This window comes from Grus americana, chromosome 17, assembly GCF_028858705.1.
Source record: "Grus americana isolate bGruAme1 chromosome 17, bGruAme1.mat, whole genome shotgun sequence".
Taxonomy (NCBI): domain Eukaryota; kingdom Metazoa; phylum Chordata; class Aves; order Gruiformes; family Gruidae; genus Grus; species Grus americana.
This window is the reverse complement of record NC_072868.1, coordinates 6847875-6857767: the sequence shown is the minus strand read 5'-3', so window position 1 is coordinate 6857767 and position 9893 is coordinate 6847875. Positions and strand designations below refer to the sequence as shown.

The 9893-nt window shown below is 46.8% G+C and overlaps 1 protein-coding gene across 2 annotated transcripts; it reads right to left on the bottom strand.

The window, feature by feature from the left end:
- Positions 1-130: 130 nt before the first annotated feature.
- SERINC3 (serine incorporator 3) lies at positions 131-8326 on the bottom strand. 2 transcript variants are annotated; one of them, XM_054845019.1, is made up of 10 exons: positions 8195-8326; positions 7424-7585; positions 6759-6952; positions 5524-5603; positions 4660-4797; positions 3668-3837; positions 2863-2953; positions 2285-2462; positions 1662-1889; positions 131-1067 (listed from the first exon to the last, which is right to left on the bottom strand). In XM_054845019.1, the coding sequence occupies exons 2-10, from the start codon at positions 7457-7459 to the stop codon at positions 929-931; spliced, it is 1254 nt and encodes a 417-aa protein (XP_054700994.1). In that variant the 5' UTR covers positions 7460-7585; positions 8195-8326; the 3' UTR covers positions 131-928. The 2 variants fall into 2 exon arrangements, with proteins under 2 accessions (XP_054700994.1, XP_054700993.1); XM_054845018.1 differs by having other exon boundaries at positions 8106-8279.
- Positions 8327-9893: the final 1567 nt, after the last annotated feature.

Below are 9893 nucleotides of genomic sequence, written 5' to 3'. Positions count from 1 at the left end.
ACAATATGATTATGCTGCATGGAGATAACATCCAGTCATATCCAACAGTGCACCACAGCAGCTAATTAGCTTTTCAGTAAGTACGTAGTATTTTGCTGCTGCTTAACACTTCTCAACAGAGCTGGGACAGTTTGAGTAGTTAGTCTGCTTTATTCAAATGAGTTTACAGTGCAAATACCTTAGTGCCAATAACAAATCATTTAATGTACATTATTTTTATAAGCATATTAGACAAGTGAAATCCATTAGAAGCTCTACTTTTCCACCATAATCATAAAGGTGTTTAAGCTAGTCATACACTTACCATTCAATATTTGGCAAACATACTAAAAAAGAAGTTAATGTAGAAATTGGCTCTTAGAAAGGGCAAGTTTGTTCTTAAAAGGAATTAGAGTTAACCAGTTTTTCAACCTCAAAGTCCTGTTCTTTTGCCACAACACAGGAAGGTAAGTATAATTTAAATAAACTTTTGCTTTAAATAAAACTTTTGCAGTGGAATGTAGAAATCAAGCAGCATAGCTTACACTTCCAGGAAGTGAAGCGTTAGCATACTAGTGCATTATACTGAATATAATTGTCCTTTAAAATATATTACTTAATCTTTAGCTAAATGTTACTTCTATTCACTAGAAAGGTTGTGGCTATTAGACAGAACAGGTATTTTCTTTTGTGCTTTGACAGCACAGTGGTAGTGAATTTTAAAAATATAGTAATAAGATAACATGGACTGAAGGTTAAATTAGAAAGGTAACTGATAATAATTTTGATCCTGCATCAAGCATTACACAATACATAACCTTCTATCCACCTGCATGTTGATATTAACATAAGAAACAGGAACATGGACAGTATAACTAAAGCAATACATGAACATTTTGGCTTTCAGTGAAGAGTTCCCCACTTTTGTAAGCTCAGACAGTGCAGCAATTTAACTGAAGTCCCTATTAGTAAGGACAGGAGGAGCCACTAGGGTCCAAAGATAGAGAAGGAGACAAACCCAGCTGGAGGTTATCTTCACCCACACGGCTGGCCACTTACTTGTCATTGTTTTGAAATCCGCGTCAGGGCTGAAAAGTAAAGTAGTCAATTAATAGATACAGAAAGCACCTTCCACTATTCCTTGCTAACCTTCACATGGAGTTAGAACAATGATCTGGGACATTCCAGTGCACAGGCCTTTGTGGGAGGAGTATGGTGAGACACCTAAACCAGCAATGTCCTGGCTGCATATGTTGATGTGCTACTTTTAAAGGAAATCTTTCCGTGAGGTATGAAATAGATTCCTGAGGGCTGCTGCTCTGTATTTGCTAATTTATACAATATGGTAGTCCTGGGGAAAGCAGTTACAAGCTGCAACAGAGGATCTAGGAAATAAGTGGCAGGCATGGCTGTCTCTGCCTACCATTCCCAGGCTGCGAGCCAGTAACACCAGGCTGCCTCTGACAAACTTCCCAGGTGGACCTTAACCCAATGAAGGATGGCAACCACCCTTTCTGCTCTTGCAGCTGTGAAGCAGTCCACAAGGACTACAGCTGCTGATTTTGCCTTTTTACATCTTAATTCAGCAACACACAACTGCAAAGGCACAACTCTAGTGAAACCTTAACTCATAGGGCAGGAGTCTCCTATCCACCTAGAAACACTTTCTGTCTTGCTCTTACCTGTACCAGTTTGTGAGTGTCATCATGATGTAAAGAGAGGCAAGAAAGAGCATGAAGTGAAAGAAGGTATAGCTGTACTGAACACCATCCTTCTCATTATCCATGACACGGCGCACTCCTCCTTCCTCTGCAGCCCCGCTGCCTGTTCCCACCGTCTCCTCCAGAATGGCACTGTCACTCCCAGACAGTGTCAGCTTGTTCACCTGGCTGTTACTCGAAGAGCGAATGCTGCAGTATAACCCAAAGAGTGACATGGTTAAAAACTTCCTTTTCAGTTAGCTGTGTTTGCTAATCAAGCAAGAGACCACAATGAACATCTGGGACTAGCAAATAACATTTCTTAAATCCATCTGGAAACACAAAGAATCTCCTCAGACAGATCTGTTTTCATTTGAGCTTTTGTTAACCTAATTAAACAGTGTTCCTAGTCCAGGTCTCTCAACACATTTTGTTCTGTTATCTGAGCAGATATCCACAAAACAGAATGCAGTTTTATTAGCCATATTTGGGCTTGGGCAGCTGGATATGAATAAACACATGTGCATTTTTCACTAGACCCAGTTTCAAACAAAAAGGCAGACAAATCCCAATTGTTTAGCATTTGACAGCAGTGCAGATCCTACCTGGAATACAAGAGGCAAAGGACAAAGATAACCAAGCCCACAACACTCTGGGCATCCCACCACTGTAGGGACTTGGGCGGAGCTGGCGTAGCAGGTACCACAGTGGTATTTGCCGGAAGAAGCGTGGGTGTTGCTATCTGGGTAATGATGTTCAGCAAACTCGGGTTACAGTTTCGTTCTGAAAGGGATTTCAAGGCCAATTAAAGAAAGACAAGCTTTGACAGCATTTATAGCTAAGAAAAGATGACAAATAAGCTTGCAATTTTTCATTCCCTTCAACTGCTGATCTCTTTGATTCCCCAGAGGCAGTAATGGCATGGAATAGTTTTCCCTCCTGTGAGCTAGGCAAGGATGTAATAAATAAATAAAATCAGAATGCCCCGACACTGTTTTCTTTCCCTCAGTTTAGTTCTTGAAAGAAGCAATTTGATGGTTTCAGTAAAGCCAGCTTTACTGCCTCGCTAGATTTTATCTAGACAGATCAGCAATCCCCACAGTGATCTGTAATAACTATGAGCCCCACCACCAACGTCTGCTTTCCCACCAAACTGTGTTGCTCAAGACCCACTGTTGCTTACCAGGCTCATTGGACATGGCTGACCAAGTGAGATACATGGTGTAGAGTGTGATCACAGAGGACTGGAGGAGGCCAGACCGAGGCTGGTGTTCCTGTTCAAAGAATACCAAGCCAAGACCAAAAGGCCAAGTTTTATGTATAGTTGGATAGTTTTACCCTACTGCCACAGATTCAAAAATTAGTAGCACGAAAAACTTAATTTTTTTAAAAATGCATTGGACTTCGTTCTGTTTAAAAGACTGGAAGAAACTCCCTAGAGTAATACAATTTATGCAGTGAGCAACTCAAACATGGAAGGGATAAGCAAACCAAATTTTTCTGTGCCCAAGACTCAGTTACAGGTTCTTACTGAGTTAATCCCAACTTGCTTAACAGTTTTGTAGATATGAATCTAGCACATGATTTATCTGAGCAATAACCAGTTCAGAATCAAGTAATACACAAGCTTCCTCTCACATTCGACACGCTTACCCATAATTTCAAAGCCACAGTATTAAGCCAATAAATTCCCAGCTTATTTTGCTTTTCCCTAATGTGTTTCTCTGTTCTGCCAGAACCTTCACCACTAAAACCACACCAGCAGTGCCCCACATGGAAATAAAGTCCAAAACAACGTTAGCCAAAAAAAGCCTATCTTCAGGAAATACATCACTACATAATGCACTGGTGTGAGCACGTGACTTTTTCAGATGTTCCTAGCTGTGGTAGCCAAATTTTAAAGTTCTTATGTCTGACTGAATTGGTGCTATGTCTTTCTTGCCTCCTTGCTTTGTATGTCAGAAGAAAATAGCAGAGAAAAATAATACCTGAACTTTTGGAAGGATAGAAACAACGGAGACAGCAAAGCACAGGATCATATTAAAGCTTATGAAGAACTTGTTCTCGGTGCAGTCATCAGGCTTCGTGTAGAAAACATAGAAGAGCACAACAAAAACCAGCGACAAGGCGTAGAACAAGCTTGTACAGGACAGCAGAGCTGGAGGGAAGAAATAACTGTTACTATAAGCATGTAGTTTAACAGCACAAAGGTGATTTAACAAGCGGCTACCACTGTAAAGAGACAGTCCTGCTTCCTCACTTGGAAGTCAGGTTCAGGAAGTTAGGCTAGCAGAACACATTTTTATTAGGTATGGCTAAATTTCTGTTTCAGCTTACTAGGTAGTGTAGCTTAAGGGAAATCCAGTGCTGCCATCAGGGGAATAAGACCTGCCTTTCTGCAGCGGTTTAACTGATGTCAAGCCACAGTGTCAAAATGAGAGTGCTTTTTGCACACACTTCTAGTGGGCTATTTACAAGCCCTGAATTCCCCCTTCGGTGCTAAAGGCCACCCATCTTCATTTCCATTCTGCTATGTTCTTTATAAGAAGCTACAAAATGCTGTTGCAGCATTCGTAGCTATAAGCAGAGAACCACAACAATTAGCACTTTGTAATTCAGCGGTCAGCGCGGGAGCACGCGCCAAGGCACGCTTTGTGTCGTACTGCAGACCGCCATTGACACAACTCTCTTCCTGAGAACCTCAGGAGGGGAGGTGGCAAAGCAAAGTCAGAGCTGAAGAGATCCAGACTACTAGCTCTGCACTCACACTGGAAGTAGCTAAGTGTTGTTTATTATGACCGTCAGACCTAGAATATTTTGCATTTAATGAGAAAAAGGCAACAGTGCAGCTATTAATTCCAAATGTTTACATTAGTAAGACTGTGGAGTGTAATTCTAGGATATGTTTGCTAACTAGTAAGTGATATTCTGCAAAGTGCGGGCCAGCAGAAACAAATCCTTTACAGGTTAAGATTCCTACCTGCATACCAACATTTAGAATTTCCCTCTTCCATTCTCTCAACCCAGCTCTCATTCCAGGAGTGAGCAAAGTCCACAAGCAGCACCAACTGGATAAGAATGAAGCAGAAGGCTCCACAAACACCAATAGCAAACCAAGCTAGAAAAGGGAGAAAGAAAAATAGGGTTAGCTTTCTTCATTTGCATGCTATCCCAGTTTAAAAAAAATAAAAAACAAACCACAACACAAAAAGCTCCTAATTATACTGCAGGCAAATAATGAGAAAATCTGAAGCTATATTTAGAAATGCAGATGCTGTGAATCACCTTGGCCTCTGTCCTACAGAAGCATGCAAGGAGTCCCAGCTATTTGAAGGGTGCAGCCTATGCTAGTCAAGCTGAGCATGGGAACGTTTAGCCCAATGTGTTTTCAGAGCGAACGCAAGATCTAACACAGGACGTCTTTGCATACAAAAGTACCATCATGGCACATTTCTCTGAGAATCAACAACCATTTCAAGTTCCTGTGACGTGGACAGACAGTAAAGGTTTCTGGTGCAGATTTTTCCGAGACTCTAGGGAAGTATTTAGCACTCGTCAGTGTTCTGAGCTGCCTCTAAGTAGTGTCAGAAGACTCAGCCCAGTAGCAATCATGTCATGGAGTACCAAATTAATAATACACAACACTTCTGCACTTGAAGAGAGACTGCTTATTGCCATAACTGCAGTTGGTCACCAAAATACTGGATGAACCAAGATACTCTAAAGTAGGACAGAATCTGTGTCTTCTACAAGAAAACCTACGCTATCGCAACTATAGCCTGGTAAGTCTGTGAAAAGGTTTGAGTTTATTAAACAGAATTCCACAATGATGTATTAACCATACCTCTTGTGAAAGGCCCTTCAGGAATGTAAAACGCTCCAACCATGATAGCCACAATGACAGCTATTTTGAAGAACCAGAACCTTTAAAAGAAGATACAACTTGAAAATATTGGTCTCGCTCCGCACACAACAGTCATGTTTTACATCATCTGCAAGCACCTTGCTGTACATAGGTGAGTGTCTAACAGTAATTTAAAGAAAAAAAATATATTCAGTGGGATTGCAGATAAAGATGTTCATCAAATCAGAGGGATAAGGTGAAGCAACGGTTGACACATTAGAGACATGGACTGACAGAAATCTCAAAGTTCAACACAAGCAAATACAGAGTGTTTCACCTGGGACAGAAAAACCCTGTGTGACAGAACAGACTGGGGTCGACTGGCTAGAAAGCTTTGCTGAAAGAGGAGCTCCTGCTCCAGCAAACGGAACATGAGTCAGCAGCTCATCCTTGCAGGGAGGAAGGCTAACTCTGCACTATCCAGCTCGGGGAAGGGAAAAGGGAGATCTAACTGCTGTCTTCAGCTGCCTAAACAAAAGATGTAAAGATGACAAAACCAGGCTCTTCCCACAGGTGCGTAGTAGAAGGACAAGAGGCAACACACACAAGTTGCAAAAAGAGAATCTACAATTAGATATTGCAAAAAATTGCACAGGTTGCCCAGAGAGGTCAAAGCATCCCCATCCTTTGGGACATTAAGATTCAACTAGACAAGCCCCCAGATAACCTGCTCACAGTGGTCCTGCTCTGAGCAGGGGCTTGGATCAGATGATCTCCAAAGGTCCCATTCAAATTACATGGCTATGATAATCCAGCTATCTAGCCCAGAACTAACCCAGTTAAATCAGTGAATCAGAAACCAGTTTCTGCTGGATTACTGAGTCAGACTGACCTAGTGAATGACCCAATGAGCGCTAGTCAGCACAAGGAAGGGGATATAAAATAACTGAAACCTAGCATCTCTATGGAAACTGAGGGATGCCCAGAGCACCGTCCTTTTCATTACCCAACCTCAGAGTACTAGCAGTGATGTCTAGCTTCCCATTACCACTATGCTGACACATTACATAAATAGGAGGCTTTTTAGGAGATTAAAATGTTACTCTGTGCTCAGTTCAGAAGAATCTCAAGGCTGTCAATGTGTGCATAAACAATTTCCCACTGTGTTCAGCAAAGAAACTTGAGAGGAGAGAGAAAACAAGTTGGAAGACCAGACAGCTGGCTCACACACATACCCATTGTGTACCGAGGCTCTTGGATCATTACTTGTTTTCACTTCTATCATGAAGAGAGAGAGGAGAAAGAAGAACACTGCCATGGCAAAGCTGATTCGATAGACAGCTCTGTATCCAACAAACACATCACAGTCGACAAAGCCATTCATATGCGGTATCCGAGTATGAAGCCCCTCATCACAAAATCCAGGTATCTGAGTAAAGACACATTTAGTTGTGAATTTACATCTGTGTTTGCAATTACATTCTTTAAACCCTCTAACAGCTAAGGCTCTCGGTCAGCTGTCTTCTGGGAGATCTGATAACAAAAGACTTTGTGCTCAGCCAGCCTGCACAGACCTTATTATCATCTTTCTGTCCCCGTGCCATCACTACAAGCATCCGGGAAGATTAAGATGCCAAAGCAGCACGCCTCTGGTAACAACTGGCCACCTCCAGGTCTGCTCAGGTTTCAGAGACCAGGCACATACTTAAAAACGTACATTCACTGAATTCACTAGTTCAGCTATAAGCTATTCAGCACATGTGGTCTCTTAACTCACAGGATAAAGCACATGGGGGTGTTTGTGTCTCTCACGTAATCCACTCCAAATAAACAGGATCGATAGTCACTGGCACAAGTAATGGTTTGGCAAATAGTGAGAAAGAGGTTTCTCTCTCCGTACCTTTTTCAGCTGCTCTTCCATCCCCGGTGCCAGCATAATGCAGGCAAGAACTGTACTGAGGAGGAGGAGGAAGGCGTAAATAAGACGCGTCACTGTTGAATTCTTGCTGTTGGGACAGCATCGGCACAGTAAACACGAGGCACCGCTGCACAGACAGGGAATCTGAAGGGCAGAGACAGAAATAGCGACGGCATTCCTCCCCTCGCAGCTCACACCGGGTACACAGCGACAGGAAGAGAGGAAAACCCAAACTCCCTCCCCGCCGGGCCGCACACAGAAACCGCTCCATCGGCGTTTCTGACCGACAGCCCGTTCGAAAGCACCCGCGGATAACCCAGCCCGGGCTCCCTTCCTGGGATACGCGAGGGGCAGCCGCCCGGCAGCGGGCTCGGCACCGCCCCGCCAGGCCGCGTCCGTTAGCGACCCGGCTCCCGGCCAGGCGAGGAAGGAGCGGGATCGCTACAGCCCGGCGCCCGCGCTGCCCCGAGGGGCTGAAGCCTCCCCCGGCTCTTCGGAGCTGCCGGGACCGGGCTCCTGCCCACAGGCCGCGGGAGGGGAGGGGGGGCAGCGGGGTCACCGGCCCCGGGCCCGCCCGCTCAAGCCGAGCCCCCACCGCTCGGGCCGGGACCGCTCCCGGGGAGGGGGCGGGGGTTGCAGCTCCCTCCGCCGCGCCGCCACTCACCCAGCTGGCCAGCGAGCAGACCCCCAGCGCCGCCCCCATGGCGCCGCCGCCACCGAGCCCCTCCGGCCACTTCCTGTTTCCGCCCTCACCCCGCGGCGTCAGGTGGACGCTGTCCAACGCCGGCGCCGCTCATTGGCTGTCCCCGCCATGCTGGGGCGCTCTGAGACGGCTGTCCGCCCATAAGAAGGCAGAATGCTCGCGCGCGAGCAGGAGGATAGGCGGGGACGGGGAAGGGCGAGGGAGGGAGAATTGTTGTTTATGAACACTTGGAAGAAGTGACGACGCGAGGCGGTCGTAAGGAGAAGGGACGCCGATTGGTCGAAAGGGTCAGTGAGTGGGCGGTTTCTCCGGCAGGACAGCCAATGAATGAGGCCGATCGGCAGCCATTCAATGCCTCCCTCGAGCTAAGGCCGGTGATGGCGCTCGGCGGTTGCCATAGCAGCAGCGCGGGCGCCGCGGGCGGGCAGGCGACATGGCGGGCCGGTGCCAGGGCCGGTGCCAAGGCCGCCCCCGGGCCGCCGCCGCCACACGCGGGATTTGGGAACGTTACGTTTCCCTGCCCCTGAGCGCTAACAGCCGTCAAGGCATCCTAGCGCGTCCTGTGCCCCGGCCCCACGGGTACAACTGCCCCCCCCCCCCTCGGGTTCCAGAGGGGACAAGGCGTTACCGGGCGCGGTGACAAGCGTCACGTCCGTGCAAAGGTTGCGTTGGAGCTGTATGAGTTACACCTGCGTCACCGCTGAAGCGCTGACCTCACCGGAGGGACCGCGACAAGCGGGACGCCCCAGGAGGCGGGCGTGCGGCCTCCCGCCACTTGACGTACGGGGCTGCGAGTAACGCGGTGCTGCCCAGGGGCTGGGGACACGGCGGTCACCTGCCCGGCCTGAGCCCGGGGGGGAAATCCGTGGTTCGTTCCCATTCTTGTCCCATCGTGATACGAACACGAGCGCTCGTGCCGCTGAATTTATGGCGTGTCGCTGCCCCTTTTTTCCCCGCGTGCTTTGCTGAGCGCTGAACGGTGCCCCTGGGGTTCGGGCAGTGTCATAATGGGGCCCTGGGTGGAAGTGGGAAAGCTGCCGAGCCTTTCGGCGGTGGGGTTGCTCAAGGAGACACTTCTGCATCCGTTCACGCTACGCTCGCTTTGTATTTCAAAGGCGCACGGCTGTAAAAGCTAGAGGTGTGCTCCTTTGAAATGGAAGAAGAGGTGGAGGAACCATGTGAAAAGAGACGTTGTTCTGCCGCTGCCCACAGTGAAGGGGCCTCCCCGGTTTTGGATTACCGGCGAACCGCACGGCTGGCGGTTTGGAGGAGTGAAACAGCTCCTCGTCGTAAAGTCTGGGAGAGAACGAAACGGATGAGAGGCCGTGAGGATAAAACAATAGTGAGAAGGTGACAAAAGTTTACAGAGAAGTTTAGGAAAGCGCTTTGGAGCTATTTAATTGGCGTTAGTGTTGCGAAATATCAGAGGGCAGGGTCAGAACTGACCGGTTTGAATTACAGGATTTATTCTGGCTATAGCAATTCCAGCTATTGCACATAATTTCCTACTGTGTCAGACCCTTCTTTCCTTCACACAGTCCCTTTCCGAAAAACCTGCCTCCTTCACAGAAAGGGATGAATAATCAGAATGACAGCTTTATTGCCATCCAGAAATTGCCAAGAAATGACAAAAGGCACCCAGTAAACCAGCCACTTATTTTCCACGGCAGCTTTAACACTCAGAATATATGAACATTATGTTAACAGTATCATCTCTCTTGTAATCAGCCACATTCATGAAGACACACA

Bases quoted from the DNA above. Each gene is read 5' to 3' on its own strand.
- SERINC3 (XM_054845018.1), bottom strand. From the start codon at position 8,144: ATGGGGGCGGCGCTGGGGGTCTGCTCGCTGGCCAGCTGG. The intron at 5,604-6,758 runs GTATGTGTGTGA...CTTCTTTTAAAG, and splicing joins AGAGCCTCGGTACACAATGG to GTTCTGGTTCTTCAAAATAG. The intron at 3,838-4,659 runs GTAGGAATCTTA...TCTTCCCTCCAG, and splicing joins TTCTAAATGTTGGTATGCAG to CTCTGCTGTCCTGTACAAGC.